Source organism: Talpa occidentalis, unplaced genomic scaffold (genome assembly GCF_014898055.3).
Source record: "Talpa occidentalis isolate TD23 unplaced genomic scaffold, MPIMG_talOcc4v2.1 talOcc4.10, whole genome shotgun sequence".
Taxonomy (NCBI): domain Eukaryota; kingdom Metazoa; phylum Chordata; class Mammalia; order Eulipotyphla; family Talpidae; genus Talpa; species Talpa occidentalis.
The window spans coordinates 23,721,605-23,747,203 of NW_023600993.1; the positions used below are offsets into that span (position 1 = coordinate 23,721,605).

Sequence of the window (25,599 nt, forward strand, 5' to 3'; positions counted from 1 at the left end):
GAAGAGACTCTTATGCCTGCAAGTGCTTCTACCATATAGTACACAGCATTGGCTTGGGGATCTGGCAACAGAAGGAAGTGAGAAAGGCCTTCAGGAGGGTCGTGCAATAAGCTAAAAGGTTGGTGGGGAGGGCTGCAGAGAACTGAGAAAAATGTTATCTGGAGCGAGAGGAAAAGAGAGTTATGCTGGAAAGTTTGGCAATAGTTGCATTGCTTCCTCTAATGCAGGAAATAAAGTGTACTTCCTGACCTCAGTGACTTAGCCAAGAAGACTTTTGGGCTGAGTTTTTAAAGTGCTGCTTGTCCTCCAGCTGCCTGGTGAGTTTTTACCATGATACCTGCACACACAAGTCAAGCTGTCGGAGGCACTGTCTCCAGACACAGAATCAGACCCACTCTATGGCATCTCCAGGTCCCTGAAGAGTTGGCACCGTCACCATACAATGAGACAGACTAACTCTTTGTCTTCCAAGATGCTCAAACCTCCTGGGCAAAGTGGCACACAGATGGCCAACATCATCAGCACTGCTATCTTAGATGACCTGGAGAGGGACTGGCAGAAGACTGGCCATCTCAAAATGGGCTTTCTTCACTCTTTTGTACTTCAGCTTCTTCCCTCCCCCACGGTTCATTAAAAAAATAAATCAGGGGCTTCCCTGGTGGCACAGGCGGTTGAGCGCAGCACTGTGAAGCTGTCCGCAGCCTTTGCAGTGCCAGTTTGATCCCCGCTGGCCTCGGAGCAATCCACATGGCGAGCAGACCTCTCCTGTCTCGTCCACTGCTCCCCTCAGCAGTGTATTTTGTCAGTCTGCCTGTTCTGTTGCCCACTCTGTCTCTGGTGAATCCTCTCACCTTCCTGCGCATCTGGCCTGTACCCCAGCTCTTGTATAAGTAAAAAATAAAAATAAAAAATAAAAAGATACATCAAAGTGTGCATCATATATATAAATATACATATATCCCCTCCACCTTAACCACAATCTAGTCTTTGTTTGCCTTTCCCTAGTTTTTCTTTCCCATTTTACTATGTATATTTACAGCCCCAGTGATAGACTTCATTTTGCTTGTTTCTGAACACACAGAAATGGAGTCATACTATGTGCAATCTCTTGCTTTGTTCTCACAACATTACATTCATGAATTTCCCTATTTGGTTTACGTCTCAGTCTTAACCAGTCTATAAGGCAAATGACTACTCACTATGTCTTTTCTGCCACAATGTCTTGTGCAAAGCAGGTGACAGATAAACACCAGATGCTGCTGCTGTGTAGGTTATATCCACAGAATAGCCGGGTAACTTTTATCAAGCAAGTGTCCCATGTAAGGCTGGGGGCAGGAGTTTCCAGATGAGGTATGAATCTTTTAGGTAAAAGCTAAAAATGAATCAATCACTTGGTGTAAATTTTTGCAATACATGCAGACTCAAGTACATGATGTCATTATTTGATAAACCCATTTTATAACACAAATGCAAGGGGGGAAATGAAGAAAACTTGAATATTCCATCTTTCACATCATTCCTGCTTAGCTATCCTTTCATTCAAGCAAATACTTGACAGTAAAGCATCAGTGAGGAATGGAGAGAAATCTGTGTCTCACCCACTCTCTTTAAATATTTCTTTAAGTAAATATGTTTAAGTAATGTAGATAAATCTTCCATACAGTGTAAAGGTGAAAATAAAAAGTAAAAGTTAATGCTCTGGGCATTGAAATAAGAGATGTATAATTTTTCGAGGTACTTGAGTATTGGTTTCTTCTGCCAGTCTCTGTAACAGGGTGGTCCCCAGGAGAGGGGGAGGTTCCAGGTTTCCTGCCACACCCAAAAGAAGGGTGGAGCTGAGAGAGAGAGAAGATGCTGCAGAGGAGACTGAGGAAAGAAGGAAGCAGGATGGATCCAGAAGGAGACTTGGAGGAGGCACATGGAGCCGAGATACATGTGAAGAAACTACACTTGCCTTTTGGTCGTGGACTGGTTGACACAGATGTGGGTGAGAGACCCGTGGGGAGAATAACAATGGCGGTTTTTGACTTGATTTTGATTTTGCTCTTTTCCTTCCAGACTTGTCTGGTTGTTTCTGATCCTTTTCTGTGGGTCCCCACTGGAAGGTGGCAGGCTTTGGGGCCTTGCTCTGGGCCAGTCCCATTTGGATGGACTTTTACCCACAAGGGGACGGGTACCTTTAGGTGCTTGATTTAGAAACTATATTCTTTGCCTTTCCTGTATTGTTTCCTAATTGTATTAAAGTTCCTTCCCATTAAAGTCTCATATGTTTTGTGTTGATGCAGCGGATGGCAGAACCTATTTAGAGCAGGCAGGTTTGTGGGGTCTGGGGTGCCCCCTCCCTGTTCTGTAACATCTCCTCTGGTATTTTAATCCTCTGTTCCTCAATTTTTGAATTAAAAAAATTCTGATCCTTGTATCCCATCCCAGGAGGTTGTGCCGTGACTGGGCTGGTGCTGTCCTTGGGCATGGGGATTATAAAAAGCTCCAGAGACTCTCAGTTTGAGAGAGCACGCAAGTTTGAGAATCACTGGTTCAAACCACGCTGTCTTCCTCCCACAGTGCCTCTCAGAGTGCCTGGTGCAAAGCGACACTCAGAATGAAACAATAATGTTCATTTGCCAGGAAGGAGGGAATTGAAGTCTCAGAACCACAAACCTCCTGGTGACCTGGGGCAAACACACAGGGGCGTGTCCTGCCACACATGGTGAGGCCCCAATGCTGCAGCCTCCGGTTCTCCCTTGACTGATTAGAGCCAGTGACCACCCGGAAGGGCAGACACCGTGCAGACCGCAGGCCTCGGAGGATACACGTTCCCCAGGGAGCTCCTGGCTTCTCCTGTGTGTCAGCGGCTAAAAAGCCAGGTGTGAGCACTTCAAGTTGTGTGCCCAAGTCTCACAGTCGTTAAAGTCAACTTTAGATCCTCTCTGGGCTCCAAATTGCAGCGTGGCAGCTCTTTCCGCGTGTGCAGAAAGCTGTGAGTGGGTGGCCAGCCGGGCCTGACCTCTCAGCCGGGAGGGCGGTGCAACCTCCAGCGCGGCGAGCCCGGGGGACAGCCCTCCGCGTGGCCGCCGGCGCCGGGAACTACAACTCCCGCCATGCCCTGCGACAAGGGGGTGGGGCGATGTCAGCGCCGGGCCCGGGGCCGCCCCACCCGGTCGCCCGCGTGCGCAGTGGTTCTCGGGAGTGGCGGGGCGGGTCCTCCGGGCTGTCAGCGGCCGCCTGGAGCTCCCGGGCGGGGGCGGCGGCGTCCATTGGCTGAGAGGCGGGAGGGGGCGGGGCGCCCGCAGCCGCTGCGGGTTAGGCCGAGCCGGAGCGGGCAGGCGGCTGGCCTGGGGAGCTCGGGCGGTGCAGCTGCGTTCCGTCCTGGCCATGGCAGCGGCGCCCCTGAAAGTGTGCATCGTGGGCTCGGGAAACTGGTGAGCGGCGGCGGGCAAGGGGCGCGGGCTCTGCCTCCCGGGCCGCCTGGGATCGCGCGCCCCCGCCGCGGCGTGGGCACCGGCCACCGCGCGCAGGAGGCGGGGTGTGCAGCCCCGCGGCGGGGTGGGCACCGCGCGCCCGGGTTGGGCACCGCGCGCCCGGGAGGCCGCGCGCAGGCACTGGCTCCGGAGGCCCCGGGCCGGCGTGCCCGCCCCGGGCTGCGCAGAGAGCGGGCACGGCGCGCCCGCGGGCACCTGTCTGCGCCTCGTCACCGCGCGGCGGGAGCGCGGGGGCCACCTGCTCGCCGCGCGCGGGGGTTTTGCTCAACACCCCAAGGGCGTTCTCCATTCGGGGCCCATCGCCTGGTCCGGGATGGCAGGAGGCTCACGCGTTCTTGCTGTTGTTTCGGTATCAAGGAAGGCGAGACAGGGAGGGCTAAAGGGCGCTGCTGTTGCAGGTACGGGTCTCGCCCACGCTTGGATAGGGCGGGTGTCTTAGCTGCGATGTAACGGGAAGAAAGTTCAAGTTCCAAGAGGGCTGCCTCCAGGGCTGTCAGGGGCTCTGGGAGTTCCCTGGGAAGATCTTTTGCGAAGCTTTGTGTCACCTCTAGGCTCTATTTTACTTGAATATTTATAAAGTACTTTGTGCCATGCGCTCTTCTGGGCACTTTATGGCAACTTTTGATGTCAGCTCTTTTAGTTCCTTTTATCAAACTTACACAGTGGGGTGCTCTGGGGTGGTGGGTGAATGTAGAGGAAAGGCGATGGGGGAGGGGGGCGGGCAGCAGCTGATATTTTTAGTTGTTTTTGCATTGCTGGGCACTGTTTTTCCCACATCGGGGACTGATACAAAATAGTTCAGAGTGCTGTTCTTTCAATGCTCTCGTTCTTCTGTGGCCTGACTCTCCTCACAGTTCAGGCCCCTAGGCATGCAGTTGGCTCTGGCTGTTTGGTCTTGATCTTACTCTTTAAGACTTGACCTAGAAAGGACTTCCTGGAGGAAACCTTATCTGATTCTATACTTTTCCATCCCAGCAATGTCAGTGACCTCTCCTTGTGCTTGTGTTACTGACCTCTGTTACTGAAGGGTAAAGATTTATTTGATGACCTGTTTCTACTGCTCCCACCCCAACTCTTGAGAACAGCATCTACTCTGGTGCCCAGCATGTGCTAGGTAAATACTAAGTGAAAACTAAGTTTAAAGAATGCAAATATATGTAATCAGGTGATATTTTGCCATTGTTAGAAAATCAAAAGGTGCTCCCCCAAAACACACAAAATAGTGAAACAGCCTACAAATACACCTGTACCCCCAGGGTACCTACTGGAGGAAAACTAGCGTTACCAGTTTGTTCTGTCTTTTCTGGAGGAATGCCATGCAAGTGACTGTTTACATATTTCTTTGTGTCTCTGCCCTGCAAATACTAGGATACTACACAGTTCTCTGTAAGCTCTTTTAGACTAACAACAGAAAGTTCTACATAACATTTAAGGCAATTGGTACCTATTGGCTGCAGAGCTTCCTTCAGACTTCAGCTTGGCTTTGCCAGATTTAATCCCAAGGTCACTTGAATGAGATGTCAGCTGCCTAGTTGGCAATAGGACTGGAAAAGCACCCCTTTAGCACGTGTTCTTGTAGCATTGATATAGAACCACAGAGGGCAGCCTCTTTTCCTTATGTGCAAGGTACAAGAAGTAGCACAGGTTTGCCACACTGGATTGGCCAGGGAGCAGGAGTAGAGAAGTGAACCTCTCGCCCCCTTGGCTGGGATTTGGCTGTCTTTGCAGAGCTTCACTCTCATGTACTTGACTGTTTTCTTGGCCCACCCCAGACCAAGGAAATGGAATAGAACTTGGCTAGTGACAGTGGAGCACAGCAATTGAGAAATGTGCCGAAGATTTGGGCTGGCTGCCTGGCTCCATTAATTATGAGATTAGACAGGAACAGTTGTTGGCTTCACTGTCACTGCCTGGGTACAGAGCTGCTCTAGTCCTAGAGAGAGGATCACGAACTCCCCAGAGACATTCAGGAAATTAGGCATTGAAATCCGCATGGAGAAGCTCCACAGGGTCCTATCTGGTATTCAGCCCTAATCAGTAGATATTGGAGTGTCTGCCCATGTGGATACCGTGGTCTTGCCAGGGACTGGATGTATCCTGCCTTTAAGGAACTTACCTTCACGTCAGCGATAGAGAAGAACTTGGAAGATAATTTCAAAAGAAATACAAAGTGGAATGAAATTAGACATTATACTTTAAGTAGTGTTTCTGAAAATGCAGTCCAAACACGACTTACCTCAGATTTATCACAGATGCTAGGCTTGCTGAATCATATTCCCGTAGGTGGGACAGATTTTACACTTAAGGACTTTAGCCTCTTGCCAGACTTAAAACAGATTACTGAGAGATGGAGCAACCATTCCAGATACAGGTCTCACCTCAGGAATGTGAAGTTGCTTGAGCAATGTTTATAGTTAGGACTCTGAAGTAGCTCAGAATGCTTATACAAATAAAGGTAGTGCCACATCTAAACCCAGAGTTAAAGGTCGTTATAACCCTCACCTCGAATGCCTCCCCATGGAAATGATCATCAGTTGCAATAGAGATGCCAGAAGACTGAAGTGAGCTGACCTACCAGGGAGCCTCAGGCAGGAAGGACATGGAAAGAAAGTAAGCAGGTTGTACAGTGCCCTGGCCCTGCCCTTTGGCACCCTTTTCCTCTAGAAAGTCCAAAAGAGGAGGTTGGAGGGGACCCTTTTACTTCCCACTGAACACTGGGGTGCCGCCCACTATTGGGGACGCAAGGAGGTGCTTCCTCCCCTGCATGACCTTCTACGGCCCCAGTGACTCAGAAAAATAACAAAAAGCAAAACACAAAAGCTTCTGAAGTTCTCCCAAAGATGAATAGTTTCTTCACTACACCCTTGGGCCAGTCTCCCAATCACCCAGTGCAGGGTCCAGTTCTAGAACTAAAACCTCATGACTTGTTTACGTGCAGCCAAACTTCTGGGCTAGGGCACATATGTCTTAAATACATCCTAAAGTGTCTCAGGAGGCAGGGCAATGCAGTGATGGAAGGAGGGCTCAGATTCCCATTCCCCAGGATGGGTTTCCATCCTGGTTCCCTACTTGGCAACTCTGAAACCTTGAGCAAACTACTTCTCTTCAAGAATCACTTTCTTATAATATCGGTACCTGCTATCTAGAATGATGGGTAAGATTAAATGAGATAATCTGGGGAGAGTACAAGGTAACTGGCACACTAAATCTCAGCTACTATATTATTATTAATATTAATGTTAATATTATTATTATTTTCACCATCCTTGATCAGCACCTTTAAGTCACACATTGGGCTCAGTTGGGCTTTGGCCAAGGAGTAGAGGCAGAAAAGGGAGAGAAAATAGAAGACAAAGAGCACAGCTGATATGCAGCTGGAAGAGTTTTGGAGGTTGTTTCTCTGTCACCCTTGTTGTCCTTATCCCCCACAGCTTGACTCCTGAGACTGAAAGTCAGGAGAGCTTCGACCTAGTCTGCACTGATGGCCTAAGCTGGCCCTGAGCGACCCTGTCTTTTTTGATCTGCTGCATCCTGCGCTGCTCCACCTTTGTCACTGTTTAGTCTGTGCATCCCAGTTTCTGTGGTGATTCTTGTCTTCCACCCACATGGGGAGCTCAAAAACAGTTGGAGTGTCTGTAAATAAGCACCTTGAGGTCAGAAATAAAACCTTTCTCTGTCAACATACACCTCTGCTCTGGAGGCTGGAGGGAGAGATTAATGATAGGATAGGTTAATACTGAACTGTGACAAGATCCAAAGTTTCGTCATGAACGGGGGTGAGGAGGTTTATACAATTAACCAGAATAATCTGATACCTAGTCTCTTTTTCATCACTCCCCGGAGTAAAAAAAAAATCACAGCTCATACTATGCTGCAGAGTAGTCAGAAACTCTCAGGCCTAACCTCTTAACCTTCTTTCCTGTCTTCCATTATTCTCCATTTTTCCCCTCCTTTGGGAGAGATATACCAGTGATGACCACATTCTGTGGGTTATCTGCATTATTTCACTTAAATTTTATAGCTACTCTGTGTGCTGTTATTCTCTCTATTTTATTTTTTTAATTTTTACATTATATTTAATTTAACCCAATATTTCCAAAATATTACCATTTCAGCATGACATTAATATAAAAATAGGTGTGACATGTTTTACATTATTTTTTCCTATTAAGTCTCCTAAATCTGTTTTGTATTGTACACTTATAGCACATTTCAATTCAGAGAGCCAATAACCCTCATATTGGACAATGCATATTCAAATGCTGAGAGAATTTTTTTTTTCACTTTCTTTTAAAACATGCATTTATAATCATTACAGATTATCTGGAAAGTATAGGAATATTAAAATGTCATGCATATTTTCAACACCCAAATATAAATACTATTGACACTGTATCTACTTTTAGTATTATATATTAATAATTCCACTTGAGAAATGGTTGAGAGAGAATTTTGAGGCAATTAGCTGGTATTCTCTCCATTTGAGATGACAAAACCGATTTAGAGAAGACTTTTCAAGCTCAGTGGTCAATGAGGTAAAGTTGACTGAAGCCCAGATCCCCTTAACGCCAATGTCCATGAGTCTTTAAATTATTATTTCCAGTGAGAAGCATACTTTTACCTGAAGGATATATCTCATTGTCATAAAAATACTAAATATCCACTCTCCCAACAAAAATCCAATAAAACAGTAAACAGTATACTACTTAGGAAAACTCAAATTGAAACGAGGCCTTAAAAATCGGTTGTTTCCCTCTGATGGAGACACCCTTTCTCTTGGAGACTTAACAGATGATCAAAGTTAACTATTTTTAAGGCAACTAATCTTCTTAACATTAATGTAACAGACTAATTGTGAAAAATCTTACATTTGAGCAAGAAAAATGATCACCTTCAACTTCCACCTATTAATCTCAGAACAAGACCTGGGTGAGCTCATTCTTTTCCAAGATACTTCCCTTTGGACATAAAAGTGACAAGTCCACTAAATCTCCTCTGTGACTGGCCTAGTAGTATCCCCAAGTGTGGGGGGAAACAGCTTCCAGGGCCTTCACCATCTAAGTCACCCTTCTCTTTTCTCTCTTCCCTTTATCCCTCACCCCCCAGTCTTGGTGATGTCAAGAACTAAGCGCCTCCCCGGTGGTGCAGCGGTTGAGTGCTGTGTTGCAAAGCTGCCCACAGCCTCTGCAGCGCCAGTTCAATCCCCGGCCGGCGGGCGAGGGTCCCACATGGCGCGCAGACCTCTCCTGCTGCCTGCTGCTCCCCTCAGCAGTGTACTTCGTCGGTCTGCCTGTTCTGCTCCCAGCTCTGGCTCTGGTGAAATCTCTCACCCTCCCGCGCTTCTGACTGTACCCAGTGCTTGTATAAATAAATAAATAACTGCTTAAAAAAACAAACAAACAAAAAAACTGAACTCCACAGCCAGAAGTCGGCTGGGTTCCCTTGACGTTAAGCCAATGGTCCTGTGCCATCCTTCTACTTTGGGGGCACAGTCCTTCCCACAGTTGGGAGCTGGGAACTGAATCAGTCACCTATGGCTGCCTAGCTGTCTTCCCCAGGACTTAATAACATCAAACAGCAGTCTTTTTTTTTTTTTTTTGGCTCGTGATCCTAGGACCCACAAATTGGGGCTGACAAAGCAGGGAGGGACCTCTGCTGCTCTGGGGTCTTATCAGGTTGGGTCAGTTGGTTGGCTGGGACTCTCAGGCCTAGATGACCACTTTCACTGGTCAGACAGTGGGCAGGCTGCAGGCAGGCTGTTAGGAGTGACCAAGCTCCATGTCTCCCATTCCTCAGAAGGCTAGTTCAGGTTTTTTTCATGTGTTAACTGGATTCCAACAACAGCAAGAGAGAGCTCATACATGTTCCACCTGTAAGTGGAGTCCTATAGTATATGTCTTCTTGTGACTGGCTATTTCACTCAGTTACATAGCTTCAAGGTTCATATATGTTGTAGCATGTGTCAGGAGTTTCCTTCCTTCTTAAAGTTGAATAATATTCCATTGTGTATGTGCACCACATTTTGTTTATCCATTCACCTATCAGTGGACATTTGTGTTGCTTCCGCCCTGTATCTATCATGAATATGGGTATGCAAATACTGCTTGAGTCCCTGCTTTCATTTTTTCCGGATGTGTACCCTGAAGTGGAATTGTTGATTCATACAGTAATTCTGCTTTTAGTTTTTTGAGGAACCACTGTATCATTTTCCAGAGGGTGATACATTCCTACTAGCAGTGCACATGGCTTCCAATTTCTTTCCATCTTCCAAACACTTTCTATCTTCTGTTTGGGGTGTGTGTGTGTGTGTGTGTGTGTGTTTCTGTGTGTGTGTGTGTGTATATATATATATATATATATATATATATATATATATACATATATTCATATTCATCCTACCAGGTGTGAGGTTGTATGTATTTTGTCAATGGCATATGATCATATGGCATGTACATTTTTGCATCCTGAATTTTGTTAAATATAACATCCTATCTTAAGCTTTTTCCTCTGTAGTTTGAACGTTGATAGACTAGAAAGGCTTTTCTCAACCCCTTCCTTCCCCTCCTTATTTTATGTGAAGTTGTTCACATTGATCTTTTCCTCTGTGCTTTTTGCCTTTGATTTTAAGCTTAGAAAGTTTCCTTACCCAGAGATCAAATAAACATTCACCAAACTGAATCTATTTTTAAAATACTTCATTTTTCACATTTACATCTAATACACTGGCATTTGATTATACTGTGAAAGCCCTTTAACTGCAAAGAATTACACAAAATGTTAACAGTTCTCCCTGGGTGGGGAGATTATTCATAATTGGTTTTTTTTTTTCTTCTTTCATGTATTGCTTTTGTGAATACAAAATGTAAATGTTATTTAAACCAAAATTAACTGCCCTCTTCCCTTGTACACACAGTTAGGATCAGCCCTGGGAGAGATAACTTGGGAGATATGGATCATGGAGAATCTGCTGGACTCCTTGGCTAATTCTCTTCCCTAAGCCTTACCTGCCCCCTTGATAAAAAGAGAAATGGGCTGTAGAGTCTTTTTCTGACCCAATGAAAGCACGTGGGCCAATGGAATGCTTTAGAGTTCAGCCTGGCTTCATAGCTATTCCTTAGCTGATATGGTGCAGCACTGGCTTGAATAAAATATGACACCTTTTTAGAAGGGAAGGGGAGAGAAGGCCATGGACAGAGAGTGCAGGGGGAAGGGGCTTGCCAAGCAAAAAGTGGTGTCTGTCCAGCTGGGATCCAGGGAGGGAGAAGTGAGTGGTGAAGACTTAGCCTGGGTGTGAGTCTCTGTTCTTCCATTAACCAACCACCTGTGTGGGTGCTGGGCTGCAGTTTCTTCATGTTAAAATGGGGCTCATAATAGTACCTGCCTCAGGTTGCTGAGACTTAAAAAGGCGTAATCTAGGTTATTTAAAATAATGTTACTCGTAGAAAAATCGCATAGCAATTTATAAATGTAGCAAATCAATACTTTGTACACCTTAAACTTACACAATGTTATACATCAATTACATTTCAGTAGAAACACATTAAAAAAACAATGCCTGGCACCTGGTCACCAGTAAATCAATGCTCTTTCTGCCATCCCTGCTCCTTCTCAACTCTTCCTCCATCCCTGCCTCATCTTCTTCACCTCCCTCCCATGCACTCCTCATGTCCTCTTGCCTCCGCTTCCTCTGCTCCCAATGTCCCCCAATCCTCCTCCTTCATTCTCTCCTCTGTCCTTTACTCTGTCCCTCTACCTTCTCCTGTTCCTGCCTCATTTTTCAGTTCCTGTCTCCCTTCAAAAGTGTCAGCTCGGGCCTCCCCGGTGGCGCAGCGGTTGAGCGCTGGGTTGCGAAGCTGCCCGCAGCCTCTGCAGCACCGGTTCGATCCCTGGCTGCTCCCCGGCCACCAGAGGAGGGTCCCACATGGCGCGCAGACCTCTCCTGCCGCCTGCTGCTCCCCTCAGCAGTGTACTTCGGTCCTTCTGCCTGCTCTGCTCCCCACTCTGGCTCTGGTGAATTCTCTCGCCCTCCCGCACTTCTGACTGTACCCAGTGCTTGTATAAATAAATAAATAAATAAATAAATAAATGAATAAATAAATAAATTTAAAAAAAAAAGTGTCAGCTCTAGGCAAAAGCAGTCTCCTCCACTGTTGCTCCTGCATCTTCGCTCCAGGGACCCCAGTCTCTGCCTGGAAGCCTCCCCACACGCACACAGACACAGAATAAGGCCCACTCAGTCTTTATAGTTGCACTCTAGTGATACTTCTCAGCTCTCCCTGGCCAACGTGATGTCTGCCAACTATCTCTAGTTCACCTGCTTAGCCACTCTTGGTCACTGTGGTATAGTTACACCTCGCCTGTTTGCTGGGGCAGCATCAGTCTCCATTTACAAGTCTCCAAGCTCCAGGAGGGCAGGGACTAACGTCCCACACAATATCTGCACTTCTTATGTGTTAACCAATTTTTTAAGTGTTCAAGGTGGAATTGTTAACTATTAACACTATGTTGCACAGAGATCTCTAGAACTTGTCCCTCCTGAGTGTCTAAAACTTTATCCATTGTACCCCCCTTTCACTATCCCCTGGAAACCACCATTTTGTTTTTTGCTTCTATGAGCTTGACTATTTGAGATACTTCATTTATGTGGAATTGTGCAGAATAAGCCAAATACACTTAATGTCCTTAATGTCCTTATTTCACTTAATGTCCTCCTGGATCATTTGTGGTGACATATGGCAGAAATTGCTGAATAAGATTCCACTCTATGTTTGTGCACATTTTTATCCATTCATCTGTTGATGGACATTTGGGTTATCTATGATTTGGCGATTGTGAATTATACTGCAGAAAACATGGGAAGGCTAGGACTTCCAGTACTGTGATGAATAGAACTAATGAGAGTGGGCATTCTGTTCTTGTTCCTGATCTTAGAGGAAAAGCTTTCAGTTTTTTACCCCTTAATATGTTAGTGGTAGGCTTGTCATACATCCTTTATTATGTCAAGGTGAAGCACACTTTTGGAGGTTATAGATGACACAGAAAAAAGTAGACAGCAAAGAAAATACCGGTTCAACATGGAAATTGTACTAAAGATTTTTTTTTAATTGTACTAAAGATTAAAACAAAACAAAATATAGGGCGTTAAGTCCTGACCTCAAAAAAGAAAAATTATTATAAAAGTTGTCTAGGAAAAAAACAAGACTAGACCTTGTAGCCACTAGACAATTTTTACTCCTCTCCTTGCTAAATTTGTCTTTGAATTTCATGCTTCTTCCCTTAATCTTGATTAATCCTCTCCCCATTTCCAATCTCTGAGCGACAGATCCAACTGCTTGGCCCCAAATTACATGGAGTTACTTCTGCTTGCCTCAAAGTTAACTGTATAGATGTCTTCCTTAGCTTTTGCTGCAAACAGCTTACTGTCCTCAAACTCAGCTGCTTAAAAATCATGTATTGTCTCTGAGTCTGTGGATTAGCAAAGAGTGAATTTCCTTTTCTCTGTTGCATTACCAGTATCTAGCGCAATGCATTAAACTCAATAGGCTTTCAACAAACATTTGATAACAGATAAATAAGTGAGTGAATAATTCACTGAAATTATTAATGAAAACAGAGTGAAGTCCTGATGATCTCACATGAGTAGATAATGTAGCTAGACTTTCCCTTATTTTAACATGTCATTTTAAGCCCCATGAGTAGATAATATAGCTGGAGTTTCCCTTATTTTGACATGTCATTTTAAGCCCCTTTGTATTCCAGGGGTTGTAAAAACATGTTCAGGCAGGCTGAGTTCTGAACAATTCCAACTTCCATTTACATTTTCACAACTAACTCATTTCAGCAAATACTACAGATTTGCCTCTGGTTGCAAATGCTTAACATCCTCAGAAAGCTGCTTTAAAGGGAGAGGCAAGTGTATTCCCAGAAGATCTTGGGGTTTCATGATTCTGGCATATTTTTGCATTTGATTTACTAGATTTAGATTCTTAGCCTTCCTCTCAATTTGCTCAGAATCACACTTGCCCTCTTTGACCTTGTGAGTATATTTAACACTGGGGGAACACTTTGAGCTGGGGCTGTTATCTCCCTGTAAGTACAACTGTGAGCAGCAGTTTCCAATATTGGAATAAAGGTGGTAGTGATACCAGGGAGATTCCTGACCTCTTTTCTACAAAGTGGCAGGAGAATCAGATTAATGGCTATTTAGCTAATAAGCTGTCCTGCTGCAAAGACTCAGAACCTCACAAGGAAAGCCACAGAGCTTTGCTTTTTCCAGCTATTCTTTTGTGAAGAAGGAGGACATCCAAATTCTAGATCATCACTCAGAGCAGTTGTTTTCCACCCTGGCTGCACATTTGTTCCTAGCTTTGAAAACCACTGATGCCTGATCCCACTGAAGAAACCACTGATTCCTTTAGTATGAGTGTCGCCTGGGAATCAGGAATTTTAAATCTCTCAGGTAGTTCTAATGTACAGTCAAAGTGGAGACCCACTAGCCCAGTTTATCCGTCTATATTTATATTATTTGGATGTTCCTGTTTGTTAAAGCACAAAGTTTTGTATGCTGGGATGAGCTAGAGCTGAGTTAGAATAACTGGTGTTTATCAGAGAGTCAGGGTAAACATTCCAGTATGTTGGACCTCCCCGGTGGTGCAGTGGTTGAGCGCTGGGTTGCAAACCTGCCCGAGGCCTCTGGGCGCCGGTTCGATCCCCCGCTGCTCCCCGGCCACCAGAGGAGGGTCCCACATGGCGCGCAGACCTCTCCTGCCGCCCGCTGCTCCCCTCAGCAGTGTACTTCGGTCCTTCTGCCTGCTCTGCTCCCCGCTCTGGCCCTGGTGAATTCTCTCACCCTCCCGCGCTTCTGACTGTACCCAGTGCATGTATAAACAAAACAAACAACAAATAAATAAATAAATAAAAACATGCCTCTCTAAAAAAAAAAAAAAATTCCAGTATGTTCCTCTGTATCAGCTTGGTGCTCCTGCCCCCTTTTCTGTCATCACCCCCTATACCTTTGCACCTCACTTCTAATTGTTAGAAGAAGTAACAAATGCCCTAATACTTGAATTCTCAAGGTGCCCTTTACCACATTCTTTCTTTAGCGCCTCACATGGGGTGGGGTTGGGGGGGAGATTGTGTGAGGAACAAGCTATTTCTCTGTTCAGAGTCCTGCAGGAGAAGCTGATTGGCTCAGCTGGATCAGGTGCCTCCCCACTCCACCCCCAACCCCCATCTCCCCCCTCCCTCAGTCAGCTGGTTGTGGCCTGTTGTGTACTGAGCACATCTGTGAGGGCAGCACAGGTGCCCTGGTGACCAGGATCACTTCTGCCCATGCGTGGTGGGGAGGATGAGTGGAGTTCCTTCTCTTCCCTGTAGGAAAGCCTGCGAGAGACTGGCCTGCTGCTACAATGTGTTGGTGAAGAGCTATGCAGAAAAAAGGGAGCTGGGAGAGGAGAGATTGGGTGGATGTGGGGGAATGGGGGGGACCCAGTGCTCAAGACAATGGGGCCCTATGCCCTAAGGCTGCTCCTTATCTGGCATCAACAGGGGTCTTTTTTCTTTCCATTATCGCTCCACCTTGGACCTGTTGGGCTGATCAGAACAGTGTATTCTAGGGTAGCGACATGTTCACTGCACAGATTTGAAATAATAGTCTCGTTGCCTTGGAAGCTAAGAGAATTCTCTAGTGTCATTTTCATGCCATTTTGTGGGTGAATTTCTCTTCTGCCTGTGATTCTCTCTTCCAAGATAGGTTGATGCTTACTAGTTTCAAGGGCGGTGCTTTTGACCTTAAGCCAGATTCAGGGGCTTTCTTGATCACCAGGGGTGGTGTTTTCTGGTGAAAACAACTACATTTCCAATGGTTTGTGATTGATATGACATCACTTATTAAATACGCTTAGTGCTTGAATCAGAATCAGAACACAAATCTTCTGAATGATATTGCAAGATTTTTTTTTTCTTTTACCCAAGTGAGTTTAATTTTCTTTTTCTTTTCCACTGTTTCTTTTTTAGGGGTTCAGCTGTTGCAAAAATAATTGGTAATAATGTCAAGCAGCTTAAGAAGTTTGCCTCCACAGTCAAGATGTGGGTCTTTGAAGAAACAGTGAATGGGAGAAAACTGACGGACATCATAAATAATGACCATGAAAATGTGAAATATCTCCCTGGACACAAACTGCCTGAAAATGTGGTAAGGCTTTGCAATGAAAAGTACATTTGGTAAATCCTGAAAGTTTTGTTCTGCTGCGAAAGCACTGGAACTTGGGGAAATTGGAAAGTGACTTCCTTTTCCCTGGTGCTTTATTCTACCAAGTTGTTTGCTTGGTTGGTTTTGAATTTTTTTACTCTGGAAATGGGCTTTGTATTAACTTTTTAGGGCTGCTACAACAAAGCATCACAGGTCAAGTAACTTAAATGACAGAAATTAATTTTCTCACAATTCTGGAGGCTTACAGTCCAAGATTCAAGTGTCAGCCAAATTAGGTTCTTCTGTGGCCTCTCTCCCTGGCTTGTCAGTGGCCCTCTACTTCCTGTGTCTGTGGATGGTCTCCCTGATGTCCTCTTCAATGAGCATTGGTCCTATTTTATTGGGGCTACTATAGTGGCCTCATTTAATTTCATGACCTCTTTGAAGACCCCATCTGCAAATAGTCATATTCCAGGGTACTGGGATTAGAATTTCAATATGTTGGTGTAGGGACACAGTTCAATCGGTGGGTTGGCCACTTCAAAGCTGGAGTTGACCTTGCCTTTGCTTTCTTGTATCCCCATGTGGCTCTGATATTTCGAAGTACACGGGCTTAGTTGTACTCACTAGAACAGCTAATACACTGGGTCTGTGATTAAAACAGGGTCAAGGCCTAAATTACAGGAGACAGGAGAAAATGGAAAATTATAAGACAGCTAAAAATTCAAGCTTATTAGGTCTGGGAGGAAAAATATAGGTTATTGCCTGGCCTTATTCTAGTGACTTGTGGGGAAGAGAAAATGAGTGTGGGGAATGAGAAGGATGTACCTGCCACTTGTTTGAGTGGAATTTATGAACTTCTGTTGCCGGATTCATTCCTCAGTGGCTTTCTCTAATCGTCTGGAAACCAGACCACTGTGACTGCCTGATCCCTGTGGTTAGCCAGAGAAACTCATCTCCTTTGTTAATAAAATACCTGTCACTGTTTATATTCGCTCACCAAATGTTTATGAGCATGTACAGTACCTGCAAAGCCCAGTGCTGGTGCTTGGACCACAAAGAGGAGTAAGATTATGATGCTTCCCCCAAGGAGTCCAACAGGAGAGACAGATGTGTAAACTGAAAAATGCAGGATGTTTGGAGATGCAAAGACCTTGCTTAGTGAAGATTTTTGTTTGTTTTTGGTTCTGGTGTTCACCAGTGTCAAGCATTCTACTAAGTAGCTTGGACATATTGTCTCATTTAATCCCATCAGTAACCCTCTTAGATGGAGACTATGAGTTTTCCTATCAAGACAATGATTCTGAATTTACAGGGGAAGAGATCACAGTTTGGAGAGGTTGATAAGCTTGTTAGATTTCACAAAGCTGGAGACTAGAGTTCAATTCCTGGTAGATTCATTCCTGAGCCTGGGTTTATAATCAACGCATCGTCCATGAAATACAGTTGTCACTGCCTATCATCTTTCTCTTCTGAGCCCTACCAGCTCTTGTTTAAAAAAGGCTTTACTGAGATAAAATTCACAGACCCTACAATTCACTCATGTAAGGCCTACATTTCAGTAGCTTCTGGAATTTTCACAACATTGTGCAACCATCATTATAATCAATGTTAGACTATTTTCATCACCCTAAAAGAGACCTCATGCCCTTGAATGGTAACTTCCTATTTTCTCTGCCCTGCTCCTCCCCCACGGAGCTACTCATCTACTTTCTGTCTCTTCAGCCATGCCTATTCTGGACATTTCATATACATGGCGCCACATATAATCTGCTGTCTTCTGGGGCTGGCTTCTTTGACTTAACACAGTCTCAAGGTTCATCCATGGTGTAGCATGAATCAGAACTTCATTTCTTCTTATGGCTAAATAACATTTTATTTTATGGGTCTACTGTATTTTGGTTAGCCACTCATCGTTTGATGGAAGCCTGAATTGTTTCCACACTGTTGCTGTTACTAATAATACTGCTGTGAGCATGTGTGTACAACGTTTTATATAAACATTTTTTTATTGAGGTAACTTAAGTTTAAAACCCTGTATAAGTTCCAGGAGTATATTTTCTTACCCTGCCTACCACCTGATGTATGAGCCTTTTCAATTTTTTGAGTATAGATGGCAGTTCTGTGTTTAACTCTTGAAGAACTGTCCAACTTTCTTCCAAAGTAGCTGCACCATTTTCCATTCCTATCATCATCCTTACCAGTATTTGTCCCTACCTACTTTTGAGCCTACCTTTCTGTAGTGGGTAAAGTGCTATTTCACTATGGTTTTGATTTTCATTTGCCTGATGGCTGTTCTTGTTGAGCATCTTTTCATGTGTTTGTTGGACATTTGTTTATCTTCCTGGGAGAAACATGTATCCAAATCCTTGCCCATCTAAAAATAATTGAATTACTTGTGTTTTTAATAAGTTGATTTTCTCCAGTACTATGGGTCTTCACTTTTGAAGGGGATCATTTCCTTGATGATATCCTTTGAAGCATAAATGTTTTAAAATTTGAGGTCCAATTTTTATTTTTCTTCTTACTAATTCTCTGCATTTGGCGTCTTGCGTAGGCCTGCCTTCACTGATGTTTCCTCAGCCCCTAGAATAGTGACTGGTATTCGTGCTCTGAATGAGTCCAGGGACCATGGAAATGGTGAAGAGAAAGCTGGGGGGGGAGGGGAAGTGTTTTCTCCATGCTGTAGGTGGAATCCTATGGAATATAACATTATACCAAGACAGTTTCTATTGGTTGTGGGGTTGTGATCATATCTACAAATTTGGCTGAAATGCTTCTGAAAATTAGAACATCAGTTCAGTAAGAAGCCTCAAAGTTAACTCTTCCTTCCCTGGGTTTAGCTTTTTGATTTTCATTGGGGTAATTTTCCCTGGTGCTTTTCAAAATTTCACATCCCACAGAATCGCGTGGAGAACTGAACAGGGATCACTGCATCCACCCTCAGAGTTTCTGATTCATCAGGTCTCCAGTAGAGCCTATACATTTGCCTTTCTGACAAGTTCCCAGGTGATGATGAGACTGTTAGCACAGGAACCACTGTCAACCCAAAAGTTAAATAAAGGTTTAATATTTTTGTGTCCTCCGGAGGGGCCCTCTCCTCTGCCCAGGGGTGCGCGGCTTTCCCTTAACCATGTTACATTTAAAACCCATCTGTGTTACTCATATGGAGGAAAGAAAACATCATAAGAGTTGATATGTACTGAGTGTTTTCCAGACACGGTTTTGTGTTATTCCTTCTCACAACAGCGCTCCCAGAAGGCTTGTGACTTGTCAGAAAGCATCAGTGTGGGGCTGTTACAGACATGCAAGCAGGGTGGAGGGAACCAGCAGGACTTGGGGGAGTGCCCAGAAGTGAGCCACAGCAGGAAGCCATTACTACTCCCAAAAAGGCAAGGGGACAGAACCGTTTCACCAAACCCGCCTGAGGGAGCTTGGAGGCTTGGGCTGTCTCTCAGGAACTTCACCCTGCAGCTGTAGAGTGAAGTCAAGTCTTTCCTCCCACCCTTGGCTCTCCTGACAGTGCCCCCCAGTGACTGAAGCCCCCCTGATGGCGGGCAGAGAACAAGGGTGCCCAGAAGAGCTCAGTGGAGAGCAGCCTCCCTGGGGAACAAAGTTGGGGCTAAGAATGGCAGAAAATGGAGTGAGCGTTGGGGAGTGGTTGAGCACAACAGAGAACAAGCCACATAGTATTCCCATGATTCCCTTTTACAGATAAGGAAACTGAGAGGCATGGAGAGGGTAAGTCATTGCCCAGCTGGCCAGTAGCAGAGGCAGGACTTCAGGGCTGGAGCCACATGTCCTGAATGGGGAAGGAAAGGCACATGCCACAGTGGCCTGTACGTCTGTCTGCCCAGGGCTCTGCACTTAGCGTCTGGTGAATTGTCGGGGCATGGGTGTATTTGGGAGAGGAGTAAGTTTCCGCCTCGCGCCTTTGCAGGTCGCTGTCCCAAACCTCAGTGAGGCTGTGCAGGATGCAGACCTGCTGGTGTTTGTCATCCCCCACCAGTTCATCCACAGAATCTGCGATGAGATCACCGGCAGAGTGCCCAAGAAAGCGCTGGGAATCACTCTCATTAAGGTAATCTGTGAGCATGCCGGCTGGGACAACAGCACCAGCTATTGGTTACTGGGAAAAAATTCCATTTCCTCTCACTTTCATCTGTTGGGAATATGGAACTGGAGAGGAGGTTGTGGCAGTTGTTTTGTTGTTTTAAAATGTGCCAGGAGAGTAATCAAAATCCAGCAGGCCTGGCTTATCTCAGATTTAGGAGGGGCTGAAGGGGAGTAGTGGTGATAGGAGTGTGAACTCTTCCTGATGAATCTTGCTGTCAGAAAGAACCTTCCCTCCAGTGCCTGAGTCTTAGCCTTTGATCTGGAAATCACCAGTGGTTGGCATTAACTGGGGAATTAATTAATTAATTAACTAGATAAACCCTAAAGAGGGAGTTTTGAGCCAGAAGTCTATGACCCACCTCCAGAAATCCATAGACAAAATTCCGAAGTGTGCACTTAAATGTGCAGGTGGGGTGGGGAAAAGATTCCATTTTCATTCATTTTAACCTCTAGCTGAAATGAACATTTCCTTCATGCCACATGTATAAATTCAGGCCACAACCCCTCTGGAGGTTCAGTGAAATCTGAACCTTACTCAGATTTCATTATTCATTTCAAGATCTGTGACCCTGTTGTTAGTAGAAATCACAAATATTTTCAGGTCACTTTACAACGGATTCAAATCTCTCAAGGTATCACTTATCCTTATCATGACCTTGAAATTATGATAATTATGAGATCTCTTTCTAATTGCATTAACAAACAGCATGTTACTCTACCACAGCTTTTTTTTTTTTAAATTTTGATTATTTCAACTGGTTTCCTGGGTAATCTTATATATTTTGATTTATGCATATGAAATTCTAAGAATGATACCATAAACTTCACCAGACTGCCAGGGATATCATAAAAAAAATTAAGAACCCTTGCAAGAGATCCTATTTCAGAGCATTCATAGATGAATGTTTATAAAAGCAAGCTGGAGCAACCCAAATATCAATCAGCAATAGAATTGGTAATTAAAGGTGAACTATTGAAATACTACACGGTAGTGAACAGGAATGACCCAGAACATTCATAGTAGCCACATCTCCAAATTAATAATGTTGCACAAAATAGCACATCACACATATATGGTATAATTCCATTTTTAGGTTTTCAAAAACAGACATAATGACATATATTGTTACACCCAGCAAAATGGTCAAGAAAAGCAAGACCTACTACATTCAGAACATTAGTTCACCCTAGTGGGGAACTCGGGGAGGGTGGAAGAAGAGGATGAACTTTGGTAGAGACACACGGGGGACCTCAGTGGTATCGGTCATGTTCTGTTTCTCAACCTGGGTACTTAAGTGCTTTTGGTGAGTGCTTGTTCGTATTACCATTTCATTTTAGTTTTTGCTTAAACAGTACAAGCAGTCAGTGTTTACTCTGGTGTGAGAGATTTCAAGTTGTGTGTGCCATTGGATGTCTGAATCTAGAATACTGATAAAGAACCATCTCATGCCTCTTTCATTTGGTGGGGTGTGTTCCCCTAACTTCTTGATATCCTTAAAGGGCATAGACGAGGGCCCCGAGGGGCTGAAACTCATTTCTGACATCATCCGGGAGAAGATGGGCATTGACATCAGTGTGCTGATGGGAGCCAACATCGCTGGCGAGGTGGCTGCGGAGAAGTTCTGTGAGACCACCATCGGTGAGCGCGGCGGGGCTTGGGCGCCTGGACAATGGATGTGCCAATATGTACATTTTCCATTACCAGCATTTTATAGTGGATTCTTCCCTGCTCCCTTAACATTCCTGGGTGGACACTGAGTGGGGTGGGAATTTTATGTGAGGAGGCCATTCTGTGAAATTCATCTGTTTCAACAACCTCCAGAATGAAAGTAAAGCCAAGGAGGCCATTTCACCTAATATGACCTAATGACCTGATGATGAATCAATCAGCAGGATTTAATGCAAACAAACAAGATTACCTGTACCAAGAAGTGTGCACATCCATGGTGGGACTCTTCTGCCTTAGGCTCACAAATGTCAGTATTTGAATCTTCACTGGAGTCTGGTGAGATCTAAACACTGATGAGAATAATCCCCATAATGAGGTGAAGAAGCCTAGACTCAGTTACCCACACCAGGGTCACAAGCTAACAAGCAACGCTGGCGTGAATGTGGGTCCCGTTTCCTGAAGTAGACAATCCTTTATACTCTTACACAACATGGGTGTTGTGAACACTTTTGTGTCTTTTCAGAGGACTTTCAGAATTCTCAAGTGCCAATGTACCATATTAAAAATTGTCAGAGAAGAGGATTATTGTATTTGCAGGTGCCTTGCACAGTTTAAGTGTATTTACCAATTCAGGACTTACTTCCACCCTTGACAAACACTCGAGCACTGGGAATCCTTTCTCCTTGACAGCTTTTCAAAAGGAAGCTCTGAAAGAGGTCAGGCCCTCTTAACATGAGATAGATGGGAATAGGTAGCTTATACATGCCTGCAGGTTAAAGCATTTTTCCTTTTTTCTCCATTATTTTTAATTGCATAGTTATTACTTCATTATTGTTGAAAATTGAGATCATCAAAAGAAAACTTTTTTTATTCATTTCATTTTTCTATTTGTATAAACTATGTTGTTAAGTTATATACCGCTTTGTAATCATTTTATTTAATATACAGCAAACAACTTCTAATAGTCTTCATAGCATAATAGCCCATCAACAGTTCCATATCTCGGCACTTAAAACTCTCTTTTGAGAAATAATGTTTTTGGAGAGGCACCACAAATAATATAAAGAAAACAGAATGTCTATAATACTGTTGTCCAGATTGACATTTTACAAAAGTGATATCGGCACAGGTAAGAAAATGCAAGCAGTGTGAGAAGGTATAAAATTAGACTTAAATTGGCATCTCCCACCGATTCCCTCTTCCCAAGGGTCACTGTTAGCTTCTAAGTATCTTCCTAAAAAAAAGTATTTACATGTATGTACTAGTCCATATCACAGTTTTTATTTTTCACAATTGAGCATTTTAGCCATCTGTGATTTTAATGCAGCCCATGAAGTTATGTAATTTTATTGTTTAAAAAAAATTAGCTAGTGGTTCCAACTCAATCCTGTTTGCCAGGAATCAGTTGGCAATCAGTTCTGTCAGCCGGTGGTTTGTTATTACAAGTATCCTGTAAGGCTGAGTTTCACCTCTAATCTTGAATTAAACCTTGCATGTACCTCTAGGCTTTAAGGAGGGTTTTTACCTGCCTCTAGCCCTATTTGTCCTGGGAAAGTTTCTGGCCAGGTGCATTAGGCTTTTTGTTTTGGGAAAAGAAAAATGTACAGAAGCTGCTTCTGCCCTCTGGCTCCTGTTGATCCGTTGCTTTCTCTGTGGGTTGGGCTGTGGTTGGCAAGGGTGACCTGGATTAAACAAAACACTGAAAGGTTTAACATGAAGGTGATCTTTTCTAAATCGCTATTTCACCTGAATTTAATCATGGGGAAACACCAGACAAGCCCAAAGTAAAGGACATGTTGCAAAACAACCTGCCGGTGCTTTTCAAATATGTCAATGTCATGAATGGCTAAGGGAGTGCCCCTGATGAAAGAGACTAAGAGGGCATGACTGCTAAATGCAGTCAAGATCCTGTACTGGATCCTGTGTGGGGGGAAGGAAGGGTGCCATGCAAGATGATATTGGGGTGATTGGTGAGGTCTGAGTACGGATCGTTAGATAATTGTATCAACATTAAATGTCCTGTATTTGATAACTGTACTGTGGTTATCCAGATTACCTCTCTAGATGACATTAGCAATCAGCTGAATTTTATTATGATAGATTCAGGAATCTTAACCTACTTGGGTCTTATGTGGAGGAAGAAGGAAAAATGGCATTGTTTTCTGGGTCTTGAATAAAGGCTAGCCTGCAGAGTGAACTATGGTGCCCCCTTGTGGCGAGAGCTACCTTCTTTCTGGGAACTGACTTCACAGAATCTGAGATTTACTTGTCATCCCACAAATATTTTTCAAAGCCTATTATGTATCAGGCTTGGCATTAAATGTCAAGGATAAACTCCTTGCAGAACTTTTCAGCATACAAACAAATATGAAATCACAGACTGAAATGAGAGTTATAAAGGAATCTTACTAATTAGGTTCTCTCTGAAACTTGGTATTGAAGAGAAAGAGGATTTTCCTTTTTTTGCCTTTGTATCGAGTTTGGGGCAGCCCTCCCACTTGATTGTTGGGCATTACTTATTCTATACCAGAACACCTGGGTTCCCACTTGCCTTGTCACTGTTTATAACTGCTAATAATTTTAGTGCTTCCTTACCCATAATTTAAAATAATAGCCTTCAGAGGTACCTTTGAGAAAATATGTGATTGCTGTAAGTCAGGTCCACCTCTCTAGCAGATACTGGGCAGGCTTTGCAGCCACAGAGGAAGCAACAGACACCCCTCCCCCCACTGACTTATGTTAGTGGTAAATGGAGAATGCCCAGCTCCCTGCCTGTTGGTTGTTTATGGCAGCAGTGAAGTTTTAGCTGCAGGTGGCCAGATTAAAGGAACTTGAGTTAGGGACTGATCTGTGGGGCTCGTGAGCATCTCTCCTTTGGAAGCACTGAGCCATGGCCCGGTGAGGGCAGAGGAGAAACACAGTAATGTTGTTATGATGTGGGGCTGGGGGCTAGTTTACCCAACCCAGATGATGCAACAGCATTGCACAAAAACAGCTAGATGGTCTGGTGACTGCTTAAAAAGGAAGATGACGGTTTGCTTGAACGGATACAGTTCTAATATTTGGAAAAAGAACTCAGCTAAATGACATGATGGAAGTGCCTGTAGGATAGAAAGAAAATGGGCATAGTGCCAGCAAGGCACAGGGCAGGTTTTTTATGATCCATGCAGATGGGTAAAGGAGGTGTCCTGGAGCCTTCAGTGGCTTTTTCAGGCTTTTAATCATATTTCTACACCACTTGTTGTGAAGCAACCAGGTATAGAGCAGGCAGGGGTGCCAGGGGCCCCGGGGAACCAGGAGGTTAGCCTGCCTTCTAGCCCCCACAGATCTTCACTCTGGGCTCTCTGGTGTTCTCTCGTGGTCTCCACTGGTCACTGCTCTCTGCTGCATGGTCCTCTCTCTTTCCTCTACTCCTGCGCTTGTAGCTCCACCTCCAGGCTTGGTGTGCCCACTTACACATGCGTATACCCTTCTCCAGGTGCCACCATCAGGTACACGTGTAAGACTATAAGACTGTAGGTGTTGATCATTGATGCTAACAGCAGGAGGGTAGAAAAAATCTGATCACTTCCATTTACCCTACGATGAGTTACTAAGTATTGAGTGGAGGTATTTTATTTTTTTTAATAAATTTTATTTTTATATTCCCCATACAATTGCAACCCCCTTATTTTGACCCCAATCCCTCCGCTCCCCACCCCCTACCCCCCATAGAGTGTCTCTGGTTCATAGTTGTTTGTTGATTTTGATTTTCACTTTCTTATAGTTATTCATTTTCCTGGTCCCTTATTTAAGTTTTCTAGATTCCTGCTATGAGTGAGACCATCCGGTATTTTTCTTTTTCTTTCTGGCTTATTTTGCTGAGCATGATCCCTTCCAGCGCCATCCATGCTGCTGCAAATTGCATGTGTTTATCTTTTTTGAATGCTGAGTAATATTCCATGGTGTATATGTACCACATCTTCTTGATCCAGTCATCTATTTTTGGGCATTTGGGTTGTTTCCAAAGCTTAGCTATTGTAAACAGTGCTGCTATAAACATAGGGGTGCAGGTGCTCTTTGGAATTGCTGTTTCTGTGTCCTTTGGGTAAATACCTAGGAGTAGAATTGCTGGATCATGTGGAAGCTCTATGTTTAGTCGGTTA

At 44.3% G+C, this 25,599-nt stretch overlaps 1 protein-coding gene across 1 annotated transcript in view; it reads left to right on the forward strand.

The window, feature by feature from the left end:
• Nucleotides 1-3,310: 3,310 nt before the first annotated feature.
• Nucleotides 3,311-25,599, forward strand: part of GPD1L (glycerol-3-phosphate dehydrogenase 1 like) — a 43,946-nt gene continuing 21,657 nt past the window's right edge. The window contains exons 1-4 of the mRNA XM_037525679.2: nt 3,311-3,419; nt 15,495-15,672; nt 19,610-19,750; nt 21,286-21,424. Of these exons, the coding sequence (XP_037381576.1) occupies nt 3,373-3,419; nt 15,495-15,672; nt 19,610-19,750; nt 21,286-21,424 (505 nt within the window). The 5' untranslated portion in view covers nt 3,311-3,372. The remainder of the gene's footprint in view (nt 3,420-15,494; nt 15,673-19,609; nt 19,751-21,285; nt 21,425-25,599) is intronic.